The following is a 24,112-nucleotide window of genomic DNA, read 5'->3' as shown; positions in this document are numbered from 1 at the left end:
TTCTGACCTATATAACTTTCCTTCTCTCTGAAAAACTTTAACATTTCCTGCAAGGAAGGTGTACTGGCAACAAATTACCTTAATTTTTCCTTTTCTGAGCAAGTCTTTATTTTTTCTTTACTTTTCAAGGATAATTTCATAGGATACAGAATTCTAAAGTTGGTCGTTTTTGTCTCTCTCCAGTTTGACTAGTTTGCTGCACTCGCCTCTTGTCTGCATGGTTTCTGAGGAGACACTGAATGCAGCTCTTGTCTTTTCTTCGCTATAGGGAAGCTTCCCCCACTACCACCCCGGCTTCTTTCAAGACACTTCAATTTTATTTTCTGCAGTGTGAATGTCATATGCCTAAGTGCAGTTTTATTTTGGCATTTATCCTGGTTAGTGTTCCCTGAGCCTCTTGGATCCGTGGTTTCGTGTCTGACAATTTGGGGGAATTTTCAGTCTCTGGGGCTTCAGATACCGCTTCTCTTCCTCTCTCTCTTTCTTCTCCTTCTGGAATTCCCCTGACGTGTGCGTTACACCTTCTGTGGTTGCCCCACCGTTTGTGGATATTCTTTTCCATTTGTTTCAGCCTTTTTCTCTTTGCTCTTCAGCTTTGGAAGTTTCTATTGACACATCCTCAAGCTCAGAGCTTCTTTCCTCAGCCACGTCCAGTCTACTAATCAGCCCGTCAGAGACTATTTGTTCCAGCTGTTTTTATTTCCAGCATCTTTAAGTTCTTTCTGAGATCACTCCTTCTCTCTGCTGACATTGCCCATCTGTTCTTACACGTTGTCTACATTTCCTTTACTGCCCTCAGTGTACTGATCAAAGTTACTTTAAATTCCTGGCCTGATATTTCCAACATTCTTGCCATATCTCAGTCTGGTTCTGACGCTTGCTCTGTCTCTTCAGTGTGTTCTGGTTTGTTGATTTTTTTTTCCATTTTATTATGCCTAAGTTTTTGTTGAAACATAGACATTATGTACTGGAGAACGGGAACTGCAGTAAATAGGCATTTAGTAACATAACAGTAAGGTGTAGGGGAGGGGAGGTGTTCTACAGGCCTATGATTAGGTGTTATTAGTGCACCTGTGCCGTTGGGCTATGAACTTCACAAGTGCATCTCAGTTCTTTCTTCTTTTCACCCTCTTAGGAGGTAAAGTATGGCCAAAGGGAACTGGAGTTGGGTAATGCCCTTCCCCCAGTTGGTTAGGCTGTGGTAAAATAGTTTGTCTTGAGAGCAGGCTTGGTTAAGAATAGAATTTTCTAGTGTATTTCAAATGGCTATATTTTTCCCTCTGCTGCTGGAAGCCTGAGGGGATTTTTCTCTGATCTTCACTGTGAGAACCTGGTAGAGCTCCTGGAGGCAAAGCTCACATAAGTGTGAGGGTTCCCCTACAACGGGTGCCCTGGAGTTTTTCTCTCTCAGACTTGTCCACTGAGCCTCCAACAGTTGGTAAATTACAGTTCAGGTTTCCTACCAGCACTGGTACAACTCTCTGGTAAGCTGTGCTTCTCTGTATCTGTGTCTGTCTCTACAATTTGGGGGGCAGTGGTTTGCCCTGTGACCTCACTTCTCTGATGGATCTAAGAAGAGTTGTTGGCTTTTCAGTTTGTTCAGCTTTTTACTTGTTGTTAGGATAAAATAATGGCTTCAAAGCTCCTTACATGTTGGACCAGAAACTAGAAGTCCTGTTAGAAGATTTTTGATTACTGATTCAATTTCTTGTTGTAGCTCTATCAAGATTATTTCCTTTGGAGTCAGTTTTCGTAGTTTGTGTGATTCTAGTGATTTGCCATTTCACCAAGTTTATCTAATTTGTTGGCATTGTTATAACATTGTCCTATAATCCTTTTTATTTATGTAAGGTCATTAGTAAAATGTCCCTACTCTCATTATTGATTTCAGTAATTTGAGTCATCTCTGTTTTTGTCAGTCTAGCTAAAGGTTTGTCAATTTGTTTATCTTTTCTAGGAAACAACTTTCAGTTTTGTAGATTTTACTGATTTTCTATTTCATTCATCTCTGCTCTAATCTTTACTATTTCTTTCTCTCTGCTTGGTTTGGGTTTTTGTTATCTATTTTTTTGGTGTATAGCTGTTTCTAGTACTCTCTTGTAATCCTTCATATTTCTGTAAAATCAGAAGTAATTTCCCCATTTTCATTTCTGATTTTAGTGGTCTTCTCTTTCTTCTTGGTCTAAAGGTCTGTCATTTTTGCTGATCTTTTCACAGAAACAACTTTTTAAAAAATTTCTCTATTTTATCCCTATTCCCTATTTCATTAATCTTTATTTAATTAATCGTTACTATTTCTTTTCCTTTGCTTGCTTTGAACTTAGCTTGTTCTTCTTTTTCTAGTTTCTTAAGGTGGGAAGTTAGGTTATTGATTTGAGGTTTTTCCTCTTGATATCTTCTTTGACCCATTGATTATTAAGTGTGTTGTTTCATTTACACATATTTGTGAATTTCCCACATTTCCTTATTATTTCTAATTTTATTCCATTGTCATTGGGCAATATAGTTTGTATAACGTCAATCTGCTTTAATTTATTGAGACTTGTTTTGTGGTTTAACATATGGTCTATCCTGGACAATGTTCCATATGCACTTAGTAAGAACATGTCTTCTGCTGTTGTTGGCTGGAGTGTTTCATAGATGTACTAGGTCTAGCTGGCTCACAGTCCTGTTCAAATATTCTACTTCTCTTTTGATATTCTGTCTCGTTCTATTATCCAAAGTGGAGAACTGAAGTCTCTATTGTTGAACTATTTCTCCCTTCAATTCTGGCAGTTTTTGCAAAGTGTATTTTTGAGCTCTGTTGTTTGATGCATATGTTTATAATTGTTATATCTTCTTGGTAAATTGACTTTCATCATTATATAATGTCCTTCTTTGTCTCTTGTAACAATTTTTGTCTTAAAGTCTATTTTGTCTGATGTTAATATAGCCACTCCTGTTCTCTTTTGGCTACTGTTTGTACGGAGTATCTTTTTCCATTCTCTTACATTCAACTGATTTGTATCTTTGCATCTAAAACGAGTCACCTGTAAACGCACAGTTCAATCCTGGCATGAGAAATCAGTGCAGTTTGGTAAGTAAATCTGTCAAAGCTCTGAGTCTCTATAGTATGCTTCCACATATATAAAGTACAGAGACAGGCACAAGTGACCTGCACTGACTGAGGAGGTACCCCTGCAGGGAGGAGTGGGTGTGCAGATCAGGGGGTGTGCAGCCCCACTTTGGGGGGCTGCTCGTTTACTTCTTCTCTGGATGGTGGCTGCACAGTGTGCTCAGTTGGGAACAATGCAGCCAGTGGACACTTGTTTGCACTCTTACACATGTGCACTATCCTTCCCCCACACTTTAGGATAAATGAAAATCTTAATTCCTTGAGTGAGATGAACAAAGGGATCCTGGGGTGTGTGTGTGTGTGTGTGTGTGTGTGTGTGTGTGTGTGTGTGTGTGATCATCGATTCTTACTGTTCTCTCCTCCTAGGAGGCCCATGCAGAGAGGGCTTTTCTGTGGGTGAGGTACTGCCATTTCCTGCTTAGGAGGAAGTGCTCTGTGTGTGTGGTGGGGGGTGGGGGTGGGCGCTTCAACCCAGGGATCCGGGCTTACACAGGCAGGTTCATGGATGAAAGAGGTGAACTCACAAAAGCCAGTGTGCTTGCCCACAAGAAATGTAACAAAGTGGTAACACAAAGCCCTTCCCACTCCACTGTCTGGACACAGCTGAAAGGTGAGCACACACAGAGGCAAAGCTGATGTTAGCCCATCCCTGCCGAAATCCCACACCAGGTAATGTCAGAATATAGACACGTCTGATCTTCCAAGAGGCTCCCAGGGGCAGAAGGCAGCCCGGTGCCTAGCCAGGGCTGGCAAAGGCATCCCATTAATGTGTGCCCCAAAAAGCACTCTTGGGGGGCCCAGAAAACTTTGTGGCTGCTGGTTACACAGCTGTGTTCACTGTGTGCAAATCTGGACAGTATATCAGGATGTGTGCACTTTCCGGAATACAAATTATGCTTTGGTAGTAAGTTGACTTAAAATCTCACTCCCCACAGGACAAAGGCCCAGCTCCATGGCCTGGCATCCGACACCTTGCTGATGATGACAATGGCAGCAAGGACCGTATTAGCAACGGTCATCTGTTGAGAACCTGCTACATGACACATACCTAGGGCTTGGAGCTTCACAACAACCTCTGAGCAAAGCACTACTGCCCTCAAACTACAGAGAGGAAACAGGCTCTGACAGGATAAGTCGGCAACCGGAAGGGGGCGATTCAGCTGAAGGTCTGTCTCCAGGCTGGCGCTGTGGTTCCCAGCTCTGGGTCCTGCTGGGTGCTGGTGGAAACTGCTGCAGGGGACGGAGGTGGTGCTGGGAATGGGGACTTCCCTCTTGGAAGGGAAGGCTGAGTGGGAGGCCTTCCAGCCGACTGCCCCCCCGACAGGCTCCTGGGATCCACCACTTGGGAGGCTGCCTCTCTACCCTGAGGTGAAGAACCCTGAGCTCACAGGGGAGGAGGGGAGGCCTCACATTTGTGCTTGTGCAAATCAAACACCTCAATAGTAGGGACTGAGGTGGGGCCACAATGCCAACACCCCGTCCTCCTGGTGGTCTCCTCCAGATCTGCATGGGCTCTCCTCTCAACCTCTTCCAAGGGCCTGTTGGGGCAACATGGGCCAGCAGGGAAGAAAGATTCCTTCTAGCTACTGAGGTAGAAAAACACATCTCTTTTGAAACAAAGTTTCACACTGAACACGGGTCCACAACCTCAGGGAGGGAGACCGTCAGGGGGAGGGGCCCCGCAGTGACCACGAGGCTGGGGGAGACCCTGGGTGAAGGGAGAGGTCCTGGGGAGATGCCAGGGCAGCAAGACCCTGGCCAAAGAAAGCCTCCCCGAAGGAAGCCCTGAGGTCTGGGCAAAGTCACTCAGGCCTGACTGAGGCTGGAGGGGAGGTGGCAGACTGTCCCCGGGACCTCTGTCCCCTCAGCAAGTACGCGTCCCCTATGCTCACACCCCAGGCACTCACTGGACGAGTGCGGCGTGCCCTGCACACATTCCTGCAGATGAACGTGGTTTTGTGTTGGCAAACAGGTAACGCCTGTTGCTGCACCTTCACTCCTGAGTTCAGAGAGCAGGAGTCTGGACAGGAAGTGACCCCATGTGACCCAAGTCTCTGCTTCCTGGGCAGGACAGTGCGAGGCAACACACTCTCACCGCCACGCTCACAATACCTGACGCCCATCGAGGGAGGCACCTCACGCCCCCCCTCCTGCCCACCCCCAAGATGGGCCCCAGGTTGCTTCCAGCTCCCACCACCCGGGTTACTGACAGGCTGCTTTTGTTGTTGTTTTAGGCGGTGGAATGATGGTGCACTGCTGGACCCACAGTCGTTTGTAGCTGGGAGCCCAGAGCAGCCACAGAGAACAAGCCATGTGCTTTCTCTTTATTACTTTTTATTTATTGGTCCTACCAACATGACCCTGGACCCAGGCCCACCGTTCCTACGTGCACTGGCTTTGAAGCCATTGGCGCCATGTCTGTGTTCCAAATGACAACTGATTTCTCCTTCCTATTCTTTTCCATTCTCTGCCTCATTTTCTCAAAATCTGAAGGCATTTTTGTTTGTTTGTTTGGGTCTGTGTAGAGGTTCCTTGGCAGGAGAACATGCATATGATCTTAAAATAAAGACAACATTCTGACACTAAGGTAATGCACAGAAAAAAATACAGTACTCAGACATCATTGCAAATAAATACCCCATACAGATGAAGTTATTGTAACTGTAACATTATTTCTTATAAATCAACACTGTAACAGAAGATAAAAATAGGGGTCCCTACAACTAGGAATAAGAAGCGCTTATTCCAGGAAACAGAATTCTTTTGTTCTTGCTACTTATATTATTATAATTTGACCTTTATTTTGGAGGAGGACACACACTTTTTCTTCTTCCTCTGCGAGTACCAATTTGACCATTCGCACAGCCTCACTCAGCAAATGGGACAGGATGCACACCTGGTTTGCTAAGGAGCTTTAGCGAATCCCGTTTCCTGAAATGAACAGTGATTAGTTATACCAAGCAAGAGAATACATAACGTCTCTTTCTCACATTTGCAAAGAATACTATGGCTAGCCCTCACCCCAGCGCATGAGGCGGACAGCGGCTCCCTGCCGCCCTGCTCTTCACACACGTGGCGTGCTGTTCACACAGCTTGCTTAGCTTGTCCCATCAAGTCCGTCTGGTTCCCAGAGCACATTCAAGGGTTGTGTTCACGCTCATCGTCTCAGCCCCTGAAGCTGCACAGTGAAGAATCACTGACTAACAGAATTTTGCACAATTGCTCTTTTCTTCCCCCGTGAAGACGCCCAGGTACAGGTGTGAAGGTGTGTGCTCATTCACACCAACTGATCCACACCAGCCTTCAACATTCCCAACTAGCTCTTCACTCTCTGTCTTCGAGAACGAACTACGCTGGGACACTTCCCTGATGAAGGCACTACTGGCAATGATTACTAACAAAAAGGCGTTGAAATAGAACACCCTAAAAATCAATGACTGTAGAATTTTCTAAGTGTACCACAATTTGGCACAACAACCAGAGTAACAAAACAATTCCAATTTGGAATTTCACTGGTACAGTTGTATAAAATTCTGTTAATCGGTCATGCTTCACAATGTCCTAAAACCCAGAAAACTCTGGCATCTGTAGGTAATACTACTCATTTCAATAATTTATCTTTGTTTTCAAGTGCCCGTTACTGTTTAACCAGAGCAAAGGTCAAGTTTTCTTCTTGTTACATTGAACTATTCCTAAGAATAATAATAATACAATATGAAAAGCCCCAGAATTCGAATACCCTGGATTTCTTAATGAACATGGCATTTAAAATCTGTAATTTCAAACATGAACCACAATGCCGTATTATCTAAAAGGCTGCAGAACCACAGTTTAGCCGAGCTCCTTGCCAGGTCGAAGACTTCATCTAAACAGCCTAGAGTGACACATCTGTGCCAGGTGCTGATGTGAATCAACACGCTGGGAGCTAAGACAGAGGGCTACGGAACCACGAGACAGACCACGGCATCTGAGACCATCTCTCTGCGAGGGATTAAGGAAGCAAATATAATATCAAAACATCAAAAGTGCACAGGTTGATCAGATAAAAAACGAGTATCTGTAATAGGGAGACCCCAGTGGTGAGTGTTTCTAGCGGGTTCCTAAGCGAGCCTGGCGGTCGCTGTCCAAGTAACTTCTTCGGCGCTTGTACAAACGCCTTTCCAAGCAGCAGCTGGCGGCTTTCTCAACATTAAAGCTTTTTTCCTCTGCCATTATAAACTTGGGGAGTGCTATTTTGAAAAGAACTGCAGTGGCACATCCAAAAATGTTTCTAAGTGGACTTTTAGGCTGCCCTTCCTTCCTCTGCGTGGGCCCATGGGAGGGGGGGGGAGCTGCACTGTGACCAGGCCGGCAGCTGAGTCCTCCCGGCAGCTACTCTACAGCTGAAAACGGGAGAAAAAAAGACAGTTAGCAGGGTCCCCCGTCAGACACTAAAGCTCTCGCTGAGCTGTGAGGGCGGGGGCGCGTTAGTCAGCAGCAGAGACGACCTGCGTGTGTTAGGGGCCACCAGCCCTGAATGCCTCGTGAAGACCCCTTACGAGTTCAGGGAGAAGCTGCGTGCTGGGCTCGGTGAGGAGGGCAGAAGCAGCGCGCGGTGCCAGCAGGCTGCCGTGCCCCCAGAAGTCCTGCCTGCAGAGAGGGATGGCCTGACCCCTTCTCCAGTGGGAGGGGAGTCCATCCAAGACCCGACGTCCCATCAGCAAAGCCGCCCGGAGCCAGGGACAGGCGCGGCCCGTCCCACATCTCTCCATGCCAGCGGTGTGCCAAACCCAAGGCCGTCTGTATGGCGCCTGGAGTCTCGTGGGACTGAGACACACTCAGGAACCAAGAGGAAGAGTGGAGCAGGGACAGACAGCTGTGTGAGGGAGCAACGCAGACCCCCCCCCGGGCCACGGAGAGACGAAGCAAGGAGCCCTTCAGGGAGAGGACCGTAGCCTCACGCCTGGCGGCACCCAAGGGGTGACAGGGAGGGAAATACCAAGAGAAGTCCTGCTTCCAAACGCGTGACCTCGGATGGCCTGAGGCCAAGCACAGGGTGGGGTGCAGCCTCTGGGGACAGGAGAGGCCCAGGCTGCCTTTCCGCCTGCACCACCCCTGGCACCACACCGAGGAGAACCACATTCCTCCTACGGTGACTCCTGGAAACAGCCCTGGGCCCACGCAAGGCTCCTTTCCCACACCGCGCTGGGCTCAGCTACAGCTGTGGGAGTCTGGAGCGATGGAGGCTCAGGCTGGGGATTTCTAGAGCCCCATTTCTTGGGGTCTGAAGCCCCCTGGAGGAGGGCCTGATAATGAGCAGAGGGTGGAGAAACCCCCCCCACAAGCTGGGGACACCCTAAGCACAAAAGGACATGCTTCCTGCGAGGACAGGGGTCCGGCCAGGCACTTGTCTTCCTCACTGGAAACACCCCAGGCCTTGGGCCTGCCGATCTGTCACTGTGCAGGCCACCAGAGCAGTGTGCAGGTCTCAGAAAACAAAGCTGAGGCTGCTCAGCTCTGGTCTCAGGGTGCGCCCGGGCTGGAGACCGCAAGGCTCAGGGCTGCTCTTTCTCTGGGTTTGGGGCAAGGAATTCTGTATTTGTGTCCCGAATACGATTTGCAGTGAGATGCTGCACAAACCACAAAGTAATTCTCTCCGTAAACGGTGCCAGGCGCAGAGCGTCCTCTGAGGTTGCGCCTGGGACTCAGGCCAGAACCTCGAACGCTCTCTCTGGTGCTGGGGCAGCCCGACTACATCAGACACGTGCAGGGAACATGCAAGTTTCAAATCAGGTTCTGCCCCTCCCTGTGGGAGCTGACGACACCCAGACCCCAGGGAGCCATGTTTTCGCAAGAACAGCAGTTCAGACCCCACCCTGACCCCCGCCAAGAGAAGAGCTGCTGTGAAGGGTGGTCCCGAGGGGTGGGAAGCAGACACAAAGCTCGCAGTGTCCAGGTGGAGCGCACGCCGCCTCGGCCAGATCCTGCCCTCCGTGCATTAGTCACGTTAAGAGCAGCCTAGCACCGCGGCCCTGCTGCGGCTGGTTAGTCGAGGTGAAGCGGGCGGGTGACGTGCTGCGGGTTAGCTGCAGCGTGCGGCCCTGCGGCCCTAATCGCAGTAAATGTTATACTTCTCGCTGCAGAGCACCTGGGCAGCCAGCCCTGCGCCCTCGGCCCTGTCGCTGGCACAGGCACAGGTATGACTTACGCTCGGGGTGCTGGGCTTGGCCTTGGGGGTGGCCTTGGTGCGGCCCCGCCGGGTCTGCTCGTGGTCCAGCTCGAGCAACTCCAGCCGCTGGGTCAGCGCCAGCTTCTGCTGGATCGCCATGCGCAGCAGTGAGTTGAGCGTCTTCTTCTCGTCCTCGGCGGCTGCCAGCTGCCGCTGCATCTCATCCAGCTGCGTGATGTACTCGTCACACCTGTGGGGACGGGAGACGAGAGCACAGCTGAAGGACCCGGGAGAGCGGGCAGTGTGTGTGACCAAGGCCCCACACCAAGGGCCCAGGCAGGGGACACCTGGGCAGAAGGTGAGGGGACCCCAATCAGGTCACCCTGCTCACTGGGCTGGAAGCAAAGCAGCCGTGTCCCTCGGTGGTTCAGCCTTCTCTGGGAGGGGCTCTCCAAAGCCAGTTTTCACTGAAAGAGTTGATGGCTACCCCTCAAGGCCTCCAGGTGGCCCAGGACAGCCGGCTGGAGGTGTGACATCCTGGCTCCCAGGGTACAGGGTCAACCCGAGGGCAGGACTCGGTTGTTCCCAGATCACTGGGTGCGCCAGGTAGGTGCTTAGTAAGTCTGTGATGGTGGCAGCCAGACCCTGGGAACAGCACTTGTGGATGCTGTAAACAGCCCCATTTTGGCATCTACTTCACTGTGACACGTGCCCCCCACCCAGGTCTGGGGCTGGGAGAGAGAAATGCCCATCCGCACCCCCACCCGCCGCAGCCCTCTGTCTCCAGGGGCTGAGGGCCGACAGCAAGTTTTAACCCTTGTCCAGAGACGAGCAGGTCTGCGATCTCAGCTCCGTTTGAGAAATCAGGTCTTTTATGAAACAAGCTGAGAAAGCAAGGATCAACATACCACGTGCTGAGAGACTGACTGAGACCTTTCCCCAGCACTTTGCCCTGGAGGAAAGGAAGCTTCCGGAGAAGCCTGGAACTTTCTTTCCTTGCCCCTCTCCTCCAATGTCGCTGAGAAGAGCGGAGCGCCCAGCACCCCAGCGCAAGGAGCAGGCCCTGAGCTCGGTTCCAACCCCATTTAACCCAGAGCCTCAGCCTCCTACCCTCCAGGAGCACAGGCCTGGACCATCCAGGGCCTGCTCCCCCACGCCTGTCCGACCCAGCCAGCAGAGGGCGCCATGACCCTCTGGATGGCGGAAAGACCCAGACCCAGGCCCCAACGCAGCCTCCAGCTATGCACTTTCCAGGGAGGCTTCCCGGCCATACGCCTGCATCCGACTGACCTTCAGGACTGGAAAGAAGGCCGCTGCCTCCCTATCCCCAACTTGCAGGGTCAGATGGTGTGCACTGTGACCCCACCACCGCCAGGAGAGGAACCTTCCTTCTGAATCTGCAAACTTCCCGCCAAGTTCTGCGGGCAAACTCCTGGTCTGTGGGTTACTGGCCCCAGACACAGGTCATGTGACTTGCCGACCCGCGCGCTCCCTCCTCGAGGTTCACGCCTGCAGCCCGGCCACCAGGGACCCACCCTCAGCTCTGCCTCCAGCCCCTCCACCCCACGTGTAAACTCAGACAGAGCCGGGCCCTCTGGGGTGTCACCCACAGCAGGGCAGGCTCCGGGGCCACCAGCCGCGACAGGAGCACAGCGGTACCTGGTGGCAAACATGGCGCGCAGCGAGGAGAAGGTGGCCGCGTCCTCCTTGAGAGCCTTGAGCTCGTTGCGCAGCTTCATCATGGTCTCGGTCACCATGGCCTTCTCGTTCTCGTACTTGCTCTTCAGGTTGGCCAGGGCCACCTCGGCCGTCTGGGGGTCAGAGACATGCAGGGGGCGGTGAGGGGCGCGGAGAGCGTGCGCCTGCCTCAGCGAGGGCCCGGCCCTCGACGCCCCTGCCCCCCGCAGCCCTGAGGCGAGGGGGCTCCCGCGTCTTTCCTTCAGCAGGAAGCACAGCAGGGCCGGGGGGCTGGGGAGCGTGAGGAGCCCCGCCGCCCGACCGCCCTGCCGGCCCGCGCGCCGCGCGCACCTGCTTGTTGGCCTTGAGCACGGTGCGCAGCGTGGTGATCTGCTCCCGCTTGGTGCTGAGCAGCGACTTGAGCTTGAGGATCTCCCCCATCAGCGCCTCCCGGTCCTTGTCCGCGGCGGGGCCCAGCTCCTGCGAGGCCAGGCGCTGCCGCGACAGCTCCGTGGTGCGGTCCACGGCCGCCTGCAGGTGCCGGATCTGGTCGCGGATGATGGCGATCAGGTTGTAGATATTCATGGGCTCCCTGCGCGGGTCGCTCAGGGGCGAAGGCAGCGAGGACCCGGGTGAGGGGCTGCTGTCCCCAGCCCCGCTCTCTGTGGTTGGCGGCCCCTTGGGTAGGACAGGTGAGCGGCGCCCGCGGGCCTCAGGGCTACAGCGGCCAGGGCCGGCTGGGCCCTCGCGGTAGTAGTCCAGCACGACGCGGGTGGGCGTCTCGTTGTTGCACATGCAGACGTGGTGGTAGAGGCTGGCCAGCTCCTCGCTGAAGGCCACCAGCTCGTCCTGGGCCGCGCTCAGGCTGCCCTGTGTCTCGCCTGCAACGTCGCTCACCTTCTTCAGCTCTGTCTGCAGCCGGGCCAGCAGCTCGCGGTCCTGGCGGCTGGCCTTCTCCAGCAGGGAGACTTTCTCACTGAGTGCCTGGCTCTCAGCCTCGTGCCGGCCCTTCTCCTCGGCATGCTGGGCCTCGCTGGCCTCTTGCGCGCTGCGCAGGGCCTTCAGCTGCTCCCGGAGCTCGCTGGCCTCCGCCAAGGCCCCGCGGTACTTGCAGGCCAAAATCTCGGGCCCGTTGATGTCCACCTCATAGTAGTCGCCGTCCTCTCGGCTGTCGTGCTCCTTCTCACTGTCCAGGGCCGCCCGCCGCTCCTTGCCGGCCTGCAGGCGCCGCAGAGCGCTCAGGTTCTCCGTGAGGCGGCTCACCTCCTCGTGCTGTTCCGACAGGGCCCCCCGCGCCTGCTCCAGCTGCTTCTGCGTGTCCTGCAGCGTCGCCAGCAGGCCCACCTTCTCCCGCTCCATCTGCAAAGGCACAGGAAGGGCCCCTCAACAGCGTGCAGGGGCCCACGCCCGGACAGACCCAGCAGTGACCCTGCCCGTGCCATGGCTGTTACCCTGCTGGCCTGTGACACGTCCAGGCGGGGGTGTCACGTGTGGGGCCATGATGAGTCCTTCTCCTGCCCAGAGGCTTGGGGGGCTCGGCGGGCCCTCTTTAGGATGCACAGCGAACTGAGGGGCCGCAGTGCAGACCCTGGGATTCCATTCAACCGAGGGCAGGAAACCCTGACGTGCCGCATCCATAGGACACGGCATAGGAGACTGCACGTGGGCACCGCAGAGGGACATGAGAACCTCCGGTGGTGCCAAAACTTCAATCTCGTAACCAGGAATCTACTTCTCTGGGCACCTTCCACCTGCAACACTGCAGGTCCACTTACGGTAACAACGTGGAATTTAAAATAAATGTAGGTACAAAGAGGTGTGTAACATCAACAAAGTGTCAGACAAGCACCGTCCTGTGGCCAGCAGGTCTGGACAACACCATGAAGGGACGGGAGTGGAGGCCCGGAGCTGTGAGGAGACCTGGCTGGGGCGGGATCCCCATGCCACCCACCCGCTCACCTGCAACAGCTGCTGCGTTAGCTTCTGGATCTCGGAGATGTTGAGCTCGCTGAGGAGGTCAGACACGAGGCTGGAGGACGGCGGGGTGAGGCCGTCTTTGGTGGGCGTGGAGGTCTTGTTGTCCAGCGGCAGCTTTGCCAGCGTGCCGTGCTCGAAACCATTGGCCAGGGCCTCGGCGTCGTCGCTGAGCTTGAGGCCATCCAGGGAGACGTGCAGGTGGCTGGTGTACAGCGAGTCGTTGATGCTCATGTAGTGCGACAGCTCCTTGCGCAGGCTGTTCTTCTGCTCACGCTCCGTCTTCAGCGTCTCCAGCGCCTCCTCCAGCTGCCGCTCCGAGATCTCCTTGAGCCGGATGGCGTCCTCCAGCTGGCTGTTAAGGTACTCGGTCTCCTCCTCCAGACGCTTGATCTCATGCTTGAGGCCCTCAAACTCCACCTGAGAAAGAGAGGTCAACACTCGTCCATGCCCGCACCACTGGGAGGAAGCCCAGCGCACAGACTCCACAGCCAGGAGCGTGTGGATGCTAGGAGGCTCCGCACACGTGGTGCACACAGGAAACGCTCAGCCCACGTCTGAGACACGTGTGCACGTGGTGTGAGCAGCGCAGAAGTGTGAGATCTGCTCAGGGCCGGCGACGCTGTGGAAATCAGAACAAAGACATCCACACTGCAGATCTGTTAGGTTACTTAAAATGTTACCAAGTGTATACTGATTTTAAATTCTACAAGACTACTTAATTAACATTAAGTTGATTAGATATTTTAAGATACACAAAATACATATCTAGATGTGTGCTACGACTGTTATGCCTGCTCACATCTCAGCACGAGGGACTAGACTCCACTGAGAGGGATATGCAGCAGCGGCTCAAGGCACCCAGGCCCGGGGAGCCCTGGCCAAGTGGGAAGGGCACGAGCTGCACCAACGAAAACCATATGTACAGGCGTACGAGGTGGAACAGACAGAAACCGATGCTTGATGTTGGGGCTCAGCGTCTACAGGCAATTTTTAAAAACGCTTCCATTATTCTGTAATATCTGTGCAAGAAATAAGGAACAAACAACTCAGAGGCAGGACCGAGCGGATCTCTGTGGGTTGCAGCCCAGGGAGGGGGCCAGACTCCACCACATGCTACCCAGGGCTGGGTCTCCCGCTCCTCAGGACACTGTGTGTGACCGCTGACAGCACAGCACCACAGCAGGCCTGCGTTCCAGGAGACCCACTCCCTGTTGTCTCTGCAAACACACAGACTCTGTTGTTGGCAAAACACGTGGGCCCACGCTTCCTCACGCAAGATTTCAGCACCCAGGTCCCTGAGGTCTGGGTTCCTGGGAGAAAGGTCCCCCGTCCCCACTCTGCAGACCTGTGGCTCTTGGAGAGAAAGGTGGCAAGAGCAGGCCTTGAGAAGGCGGGAGTGCCCAGGAGCAGCTACGTGTCCCGTCAAGGTGGAGGTGACCCCCCCCCGTCCCACTGTTGCTGGGGTTACTCAGGGGCAGACGATAATAGCTCGGACGTTACCATACTGCTCCTCACAGCCCACCTGGTGTCACCCACAGGGTCACCCCAAGGCCCAGGACCACATGGGGAACAAAGGGGCTGGCACATCTGAAACAGTGGGAGGGATGGACGCCGACAGCTCCAGGGCCCCACAGGGCATGGGGCTGTCTCGGGCCTCCCATCGGCACCTGAAGGGGACACAGCTGGACACCCAGCCCCTGAGGATTTTTGGTGTCACCTTTTTATCACCTCCTGTATTTTTTTCCATTTTTACTGGCCAGGACGCCTTGCCCAGGCCAATGGTCAGCCAATACTACAGCCACAGGCCTTGTTTTTGTGGTCTTGCAAGGGCCAGGCCCTGCTGTCACTCTCTTGGTCCACAGCAGCGTGTGGCCCTGGGCTCGGGGGCATGAGGAGGCACGGGGACGCCTTCTGACCATGCAGATGGCAAAGTGAGGGGAGTGAGGGCTGTGGCCCAGAGCCAACCCACCTGCCCGCCCGGCCCAGACACCCACCTGGTTCTGCCTGAGCACAGACACCTGCTTCTGCAGGCTGATGTTCTCCTCCTCCAGCTCGGAGCAGTCCTGCAGTAGGCGGGCCTCCCGGAACTTGTACTCCTTGATGTCATCCCGCAGCCGGCCACGCTGCATCTCCACGTTCTGGTTGATCTGGCGGGAGGCAGGCGGGTGAGCGGGCAGTGAGCAGCCTGCCCCAGCTCGCCCCACCACCCCTGGGGCACAGGGGGCTCAGCGTGGCCAGGCCCACCGTGATGGCTGCAGGCCCACTGCGGCGCCCGGCGCAGCTGTCCGGAGGGGAGCCAACGCCCCGGGCAGTGCGGTGTGGGGGTGAACAGCAAGGGGTCTCTGCCTGCTCTGACCCTCGGTTTCTTCATCTGTAACACAGGGCTGGAAGGAGTTCCTCCCTGACACACTGCTGGTGGGATGTGCGGTGGTGCAGCAGTGCAAACAGTCTGTAGCTGATCCAACAGATCAGTGCAGTGACCACCCGACCTCCTCAGCGCACCCCCAAGAAAGAAAAATACACGTCCACACAGAAACCTGTACACAGATGCTCAGACAGCACCACTCACAAGCCGAAGGTGGAAACAACCCACTGTCCACCACCTGCTGAACGGATAACAACACGTGCTACATTCACACCCGGGTGTTACTCAGCCATGACGAGGAGTGACGTACTGACACGCTGTAACACGCGCAATCCTTGAAAACACCGTTGAGTAAAAGGACCCAGATGCAAGAGGCCATGTGTTGTATGATTCCACTGATCTGAGTGTCCAGATCAAGCGGAGCCAGAGACAGAAGGCAGATCAGCAGTTGCTGGGGGTGATGGAGAGGGACTGCTAAGAGGTTTCTTTTTTGGAGTGAGAACATGTTCTAAAATTGATTTGGGATGGTGCATAAATCTGAATATACTAAAACCCACTGAATTGTACACTTTAAGTGGGTGAGCTGTAAAGGATGTGAATTCTCTCAATAAAGCCATTAAAAAATAGTTCCTGGGGGGGCCGGCCCGGTGGTGCAGCAGTTAAGTGCGCGCGCTCTGCCACAGCAGCCCGAGGGTTCGCACATTCGGATTCCAGGTGCGCACTGACACACTGCTTGTCAGGCCATGCTGTGGCGGCATCCCATATGAAGTAGAGGAAGATGGACAGGGATGTTAGCACAGGGCCAGTCTTCCTCAGCAAAAGGAGGATTGGCATCGGATGTTAGCTCAGGGCTGATCTTCCTCACCAAAAAAAAAAAAAAAAAAAGCTCCTGGGGCCGGCCCAGCCGTATAGTGGTTAAGTTTGAGCACTCCACTCTGGCGGCCCAGGCTTTGTGGGTTCAGATCCTGGGTGCGGACCTACACACTGCTCATCAAGCCATGCTGTGGTGGCATCCCATATACAAAATCAGCACAGATGTTAGCTCAGCGACAATCTTCCTCAAGCAAAAAACAGAGGACGATTGGCAACAGAGGTTAGCTCTGGGCCAATCTTCCTCACCAAAAAAAAAAGTTCCTGCCTCCGAGTTGCCTTGAGGATCCAGACATCACACAGCGTGAGGCAGGCGTAGATGTGGCGTGCACTGTGCAACCAAGACTGTTGGGAATTCTCCACCTGCTGCTGCCACACACTGTGTGTGGGACCTGGGTCCCTCGGCCTCCATCCTTGCGACATTCCGGGGCCATCCTGTATGTGCAGGATATTTATTTAGTGGCTCCTTGACCCGTCCACCTGACACAGCCCTCCCCCGTTGTGACAACTGAAACTCTCCACACATGGCCAACGTCCCTTGGAGGCAGAATCGCCCCTAGACAAATTCCATCTCCCCGCATGTCCCCTGTTCCCACCACTCCAAGTGGCCTCACACATATCTGCAAAGGTCTGGCACCCCCAGGCCCACGCCCCCCAACCCAGAACCTCAGCTAGAAGTGCCGTCACCAGCTGGCCCCACGGCCCGCTCTGCCCTCTCCCAGCAAGCTGCCCCTCGATGGTGCCAGGGTTTCTTGGGATCGCATCCACGCAGACACGAGTCCAGGATTCCATGCAAATCCACACAAAACAGTAAGGCTGGAATGGTAAAATGGAAAAAGAAAAGCAAAGGGGCGGTCGCCATGTACAGCCAGCACACCAGACACACGCTTCCTGCCTGAACCTCCAGCACGTGGACTCACATGGCCCCTCATTGAGTGGCCTGGGAGGTGCTCGAGAGCCAACACCAGAGGAGACAGACGCCAAGTTACCAACTGGAGGAAAGGAAGGCCCCCAAGAAAGCAGGGCTCCCGAGAAACAGGCACAAGGCCATGTGAGGAAACACTCGCTTCCACTTATCTAAGAGGCAGCCGGAACCTCCAACAACATTCTGCCCACAACCCGGCTCTGCTACCTCCTTCAGTTATCGCCCCCCTGATCGTGAGGGTTAGTTTTAGTATCAACTGGGCTAGGCCGCAGCACCCAGATATTTGGTCAAACACCAATCTAGATGTCATCATGCAGGTATTTTTTAGATGAGATTAACATTTAAATCAGCAGACTTGGAGTAAAGCAGACTGCTCTCCACAATATGGGTAGGCCCCATCAATCAGTTGAAGGCTTTAAAAAAAAGACTAGAATTCTCAGGAAGAGGGAATTCTGCCTCCACACAGCCTTTAGACTCGAGATGCAATATCGACTCTTCCCTGGGTCTCCAGCCAGCTGGCCCACCCTGCAGATTTTGGACCTGCCAGGCCCTATAATCATGGAGCCAATTCCTTACCAGAAATCTCTTTCTCTCTCTCCACACACACAGACTCACACACACCCTCATCACACACACACCCCCTCCATCACTCACACTCACACTACTGGCCTGCCTCTCTGGAGAGCCCTCACTAACACAGTGACTGATACGTAAGAACATGACCATGTGCTTGTTGCACCACTGTGGGAAGGCAAGCTGGGCGCTCCCCACCAGCAGCTCAGCCCAACACACCTGTTGGGAGCACCTGCCCACTGAGCGTGGAAGGACACAGGAGGTGACACACAGAGGGGGCGGGGTTGGCCATGAGCAAGTTACATTCCTGTCCCTGTAAATGGGCTTTATTTAAAACTCAACAACTCTCCTCAGAAAGTGGCCCTGAAGTGGACGGAAAGAGGACAGAGGGAGACAAGGGCACAAGCCAGGCTGACTGCCCAGGGTGGAGCCCTCTGCTCCCCTGACCCGGTGTGCCCGGGCTGCACCCAGGAACCTCTGCTGAGCTGAACCCACACACAGCTTTCCTGCATGGGGGTCGTCTTTGTTCTTTATTGAGACGTAACTACACACCGTAAGATCCACTTGCTGGGCCGGCCCCGTGGCTTAGTGGTTAAGTGTGCACGCTCCGATACTGGTGGCCCGGGTTCGGATCCCGGGCGCACACCAACGCACCGCTTCTCCAGCCATGTTGAGGCCACGTCCCACATACAGCAACTAGAAGGATGTGCAGCTATGACATACAACTATCTACTGGGGCTTTGGGGGAAAAAAGGAGGAGGACTGGCAATAGATGTTAGCTCAGGGCTGGTCTTCCTCAGCAAAAAGAGGAGGATTAGCATGTTAGCTTAGGGCTGATCTTCCTCACACACACAAAAAAAGGATCCATTTGCTGAAAGTGTACAATTCAGTGGTTTTAGTTTATTTGGAGTTGTGCACCATTATCTAGTTCCACGTTTTCATCACCCTAAAAAGAAACCGCACACCAAGCCGCACCCACCAACCTGCTCTCAGTCTCTGGATGTTCACAGAAACGGACCTGGACGATGCATGGAGTCCGCCTGCTCCAGGAAGCTTCCGCTGGTACCATCTCTGCATGGGCACTGTGCTCAGCGCCTGACCACGCCGAAGGGCACCCCGTGCTCCTTCACTAGTGGGCGCTGCTCTGGGCTCTGTCTTGTTCCCTGAGGCTCCCTAAAGTTGCACACGGACAACACGCATGTCACCAGCTGGCGTCAGACGCCACGGAGGAAGGCCCTGAGGAGGTGGGGAGGGGTGCCGCACTGAATCAGGGCTGGAGTCTGGACCGCAGAGCAGCCAGCTCCTTGTGCCACAGAAGGCCCATCGCTGCACAGCCGGGGCCGAGGCGCGGGGAGGGCGAGCGCCCGCACAGGAGCAGCCGGCAGCTGGTGTGCTCTCCCTCGGGGGAAAGGACGCGCCCAGCCAGGAGGCCAAGCCCGAGCCCAGCCCTGCCAGAGCCATAGAGCCCGCAGAGGGAGAAGGTGCTGACGGAGGCAGAGACTGGGGCGATGCGGCCACAAGACAAGAAACGCCGAGGCTGCTACCACCAGCAGCTGGAGAGGCTCCACAGGGAGGACTGCCCTGCCACCACCTTCGCTGCAGACGTAAACTCTAAAAGGAGGAACTTCTGTCGTTTGAAGCTAGCAGTCAGTGGCAATTTGTTATGGCAGCCCAAGAAAACAAACACCGGATTAGCACGAGGAAGGAGGTGCTACTGTGACAAACACCTGAAAATGTGGACGTGGATGTGGCGCAGAGCAGGGAGGGCCAGGGGCTGGGAGAGTTTTGAGGATCACGACAGAACTGTCTCTGGTGATTTTGGGGAGGCTCGGGGGAGTGAGGAGAGCTGCAGAGAGAGCCGCCCTTGTCTCAGGAAAGAACACGGGGAGGGGACGTGAGATAAAGGTGCTCCCGCTGAGGCCCTGGGGGGTGAGGGACCAAGAAAAGGTGGCCTTGTCGTGAAGCAGCAGAAACCTGGCTGAGCTGGACGCCTGGCTGAGATGTTCACGCAGAGCATTGAAGGTGCAGCCTGGTTTCTCCTTGCTGCTTATAATAAAATGTGAGAGGAGAAATTGAGTAGAGAACTGCTAAGCGAAAAAGAACCAGAACTTGAAGATCTGGAAAATTCTCAGCTTGTCCTTACTGTAAAAGGTGAGGAAGCATGTCCTGAGAGTGCCAAGGGTGTGGCTCACAGCCCAGCCACAGGCCCACTCTTCCGGGGTTCCAGGAGGTGGAGCACGAAGCCCCCAAGACAGTTCTCAGGGCTTGAGAGCGGGGCACCCCCTCGGCTGGGCTTCGCACGGTTGGGCCCGCGGTCCTTTATGCCTTCCCCTCTCTCTCTTCTAGAATGAGAACGTCTCTCTTCTGCCTGTCCCACCACTGTATTCTGTAAGCAGACAGTCTGCACAGGGAGGAATTTTACCCCAGGACAACGAGCCCCGAGTCTCAGCCCTCCTGATTCAGAGGATTTACGTGAGATCTGGGACTCAGTCTATGCTGGAATGGGCTAAGACTTTTGGGGACGTTAGGATGAGGTGAATATACTTTGCACATGGGAAGGATATGACTTTTGGGGGCCAGAGGGTTGACTGTTATGGGTTTAACTGTGTTCCCCAAAAAGATACGCTGAACTGCTAACCCGGGAACCTGTGAAGGGGAACTTATTTGGAAATAGGGCCTTTGCAGACACAATTGAGGGGGATTAGGGTGGGCTCAATGCAATGACTGGCGTCCTTAGAAGAGGGAGAGCTGGAGACACAGACACCCGAGAGAAGGCCCTGGGAAGATGGAGGCAGAGACTGGACTGATGCATCTGGAACACGAGGTCGGCCAGCAGCCACCAGGAGCTGGCAGAGGCAGGGGATGGACGCCCCCGCAGAGCCTCCAGAAGAAACCAACCTCCTGACACCTTGACTTTGGGCTTCTGACCTCCTGAACCATGAGAGAATGAATTTCTGTTGTCTTAAGCCCCCAGGTTACAGTACTTTGTTACGGCAGCCATGGGAAACGAACACAGACTTTGGTCTTGCCCCCATGGAAGTTGGGGTCAGGTAGGGGGAGAGTCCAGAGCACCTGGACAGAGGGAATGGGAGTGCAGCGCCCACCTGGGAGAACGAGAGGACGGATGAGGCCCCAGCGTATCAGCACCACACACCAGGCGTCCACTTCCTGTGGGGAGGGTGCTGGGGTCACCCACCCTTGAAAGCTGCCAAAGGGCAGGGGATGTGACCCCAGACAGCCTCACTTGGTGCCTCTGCCCTCAGGGGGTGGCCTCGCCCCCTCAGGGACCCACACCTGGAGAGGCGGCAACCGGCTGTGGTGAAGGCTGTGACAGCTCAGACGGGTTCAGGCAGAGGTGGGGCCGCTGAGAGGACACAGGAGGCAGTGACTCAGCCCTGCCTACTCATGGAGGGGCCAGGCAGGGTGCCTGGGAAGCAAACACCCAGCCTGGTCGCCACACCTCAGCTCACCTGGCAGGGCCTCCGCTCTGCTCTGAAGACAGCAGTGAGGGTACCTGGTGGGGAAGCTGCGACCTTTGTGTGCACCCAACCGACACAGCATCTGGCCCTGCTACAGGTCACAGAGGCGGCCCTCACCAGCCAGTCTGCCCAACTACTCCTCCCACCTCCAGTCAGCTGGGAGATGCTCACATAAGTAGCTTTGCTCTCTGTCTGTCTTGTCCCGCCCCTCACTGGCTCCCACTGCTCCCAGCATGCTGTGCCGAGAGTCCCTGCTTGCCTGCTGAGGCCCTACCCCACCGCCTCCTGCTGCCCACAGGAGCCTCTGCGTTCTCCGTGAACGCACACGCGGGGGCTTGCTCACCCTCTGCCAGGGACGTCTGGCCACCTCCTCCCTAAGTCACATGGCTTGGAGTGCAGGAGGTGCCCAAACGCATGCGCATGCCCCGACACAGCCACCTGGCGAGGCGGAAGCCCGCGGGAGGCTCTGAAACCACAAGCTCCCCACAGCTGTGTGCATCAAGACCAGCAGACCCGGAAGGCCCTCCAGGCTGCGAAAAGACAGACTTGGGCAGCTTCCCTGTGGCTGAGGCAGACTCGACCTCCCCAACTCAGAACAGGGCGGATGTGCCCTTGGTGGGGCCCGTGGGGCCTCCAGAGCCCCAGGAGTCCTGTCCTGCCTCGCCCCATCGCCAGGTCCTGAGCACAGGCTCCTGTCGTAGGCACCGGGGCTGACAGAGGGCGTGCAGGACCCCCCGAGGGCAGTGAGGTGAGGCACCCTGGTCACAAGCTGCCCTGGGACAAGACGCGGCAGGTGAGGGGTGAGGGCGCCCTCGCTGATGCTGCAGGACCCAAACACCGTGTGTGGTTGCCATGACGACGGAGCGTCCACCCCTCACCACAGGTGGGGCACGTGCCCAGCACACGCCCAACCACCAAGCGCTCAGGCAAGCTCTGACTGGCCCTCGTGGGGTTTGGTTTCCCTAGGTGAGCCTGTCGACATAGCCCTGATGATGGGCAGCGACAGCAGACACAGGAGGCCTGCCAAGAGGGCACAGGCCAGACGGAGAAGGTGGGTGCATGGGGTCCCATCTCAGCTCCCCCTTCTGTGGGACCCCGGGACCTCAGAATGAGGTGACTACAGTGCCAGCCTTGGGGGCCCAGCAGGCACCTGACGGGGTCAATCGCCCTCTCATGTGCCTCTCAGAGCCCCGACCCCGTCCACCCAGCACCCACGCCTCGGCCCTCCTGGAGCCCTGAGGGGTGTGGGGCAGACACTTCCCTTCGACAGGAAACCATGCAGAGGCCCACGGAGGAACATGCAGACGGGACTCACACCAGAGGGGACGGCTGTCCTCAGACCGCAGACAAGTGGCTCTAGGTCAGGAGGTCCCGGCAGGTCACGGGGGCAGGACCCAGGCCAAGTCAGGCCCTTGTCCTTCCAGCCAGGCCTCCGTCCACTCTGCCAGTCCACCCCCAGAGGGACCAAGGCCCACAGTGGGGGGACTCCCTGCCCGGAATGTTCTGGAGCAGCAATGTGACACTCTGGGTCGTGGAGTCCTGCAGCCTGGGCTGTGGCCACAGGGACTGTGGCAGGGGGAGCAGGGAGCAAGGAGACAAGGGACAGAAGAGCGCATCAGGGGAGGGAACCTGGGGACCAGTGATGACCACTCAAGTCAGATGGCATAGTGACGTGTGGCAGGGGCAGCGATCCCATGGGTGGGGGCTCTCTCCTCTTGGCCCCGTGGGCCTGGGCCCCGCTGCACCTCCCGTCACCCTTCTTCCACTGGGTTCAGGGAGGTGACTGCCCAGGATGGACCCTCTGCCCCAAGGCAGACGCTGAAGCTGGTCTGACCAGAGTCCCGGGATGGGCCAGGCAGTGCAGATTCTGCAGGGCAGTGGAAGGTTCCAGAGCTCAGCTGTGTGCACACTGCAGGCATGAGGCACGCAGGACTGATCACATGTCATTAAAATTAGGTGAATGTAATAAACTAGAATTCAGCTCCTAGGAAGCCCTGGTGCCCACGGCTGCAACTGTGGGCGCAGGCCAGGTCTAAGAGGGAGCAGGACGGGGGGAACCTTCTCCTGGGGATCCTGAGGGTCTGGGGAACCCCAAATATGCCAGGGCAGTGAGTGTTTCTCATGTGTAATTTCAGAGGCAGGTGGTGGAGTGAGCTCACCCTGTGCAGGCTGCCCAGGCAGGGGTGTCTACCCTGCCTCCTGCGGTCCCTCCCTCGCTGACTCCCCTGATCTCCTGGGGGATGCTGGATGTCCTCCCGAGTGAGTCAGGTCCGGCCCTGCTCCCCAGGAGAAACATGTGCTTCCAGTGGGGTCCGTTACCTTGGGACCCATCCAGGACCCCCCCCCCCAGCTCCTCTTCCCACTGCGGGACCCCATCCCTGCTGCCTCCTCTAGATACCTGGGTCTCCTCCTCTTGCCTCCAGGCTGTCCACCCATGTGACAGTCCCTGCCTCTCCATCCCCCAGCTCCAAACCCGGGTGTCTTGCCCCAGCTCATCCACCCCACGCTGCAGAGCTTGCCTGGCACTGCTGCTCTGGACCCACCAGCTGCCTCAGTGGACACCAGACACTCAGCCTCCTCCCAGCAGGCTCCTGGTAGCCCAGATGCCACCAGGCAGGAAACAAGCCCTTTCCTGGCTCCTGGGCTGGGCGAGGGAGGGAACTTCTGCTGTGACATCTCTGTCACACCTGGGCCTGTAGAGGGCCTGAGGCACACAAGCTCCATCTGGACAGCAAGACCAGGACCCACCAGGACACGGAGGACAGGGTCCCCCAGGACATGGGGCCAGGGTCCCCCAGGACACAGAGGGCTTGGTCCCCCAGGACGGGGAGGACTGGATCCCCCAGGACACAGAGGGCAGGGTCTCCCAAGACAGGGAGGGCAGGGTCCACCAGGACAGCAAGGGCGGAGTCACAGCGGACCAATCACCCTGTCCTGGTGGAGCCTGTTCTTCCTAATCTGACTGCCTCCAGCTGGCTCCCTG

General features: G+C 55.5%; 1 protein-coding gene across 3 annotated transcripts in view; it reads right to left on the bottom strand.

Annotated features, from left to right (window-relative positions):
* Positions 1 to 5,432: 5,432 nt before the first annotated feature.
* BICD2 (BICD cargo adaptor 2) overlaps positions 5,433 to 24,112 on the bottom strand; it is a 55,299-nt gene continuing 36,619 nt past the window's right edge. For 2 of the 3 annotated variants that reach the window (XM_058566086.1, XM_058566088.1), the window contains 5 exons: positions 14,912 to 15,064; positions 12,900 to 13,334; positions 11,292 to 12,299; positions 10,923 to 11,074; positions 5,433 to 9,513 (listed from right to left, as the gene is read on the bottom strand). In XM_058566086.1, coding sequence (XP_058422069.1) covers positions 9,204 to 9,513; positions 10,923 to 11,074; positions 11,292 to 12,299; positions 12,900 to 13,334; positions 14,912 to 15,064 — 2,058 coding nt within the window. In that variant the 3' untranslated portion in view covers positions 5,433 to 9,203. The remainder of the gene's footprint in view (positions 9,514 to 10,922; positions 11,075 to 11,291; positions 12,300 to 12,899; positions 13,335 to 14,911; positions 15,065 to 24,112) is intronic. The other variant, XM_058566087.1, reaches the window with a different exon arrangement.

Source organism: Diceros bicornis, chromosome 22, assembly GCF_020826845.1.
Source record: "Diceros bicornis minor isolate mBicDic1 chromosome 22, mDicBic1.mat.cur, whole genome shotgun sequence".
Lineage (NCBI taxonomy): Eukaryota > Metazoa > Chordata > Mammalia > Perissodactyla > Rhinocerotidae > Diceros > Diceros bicornis.
This window is presented reverse-complemented; position numbering and strand designations above follow the sequence as displayed.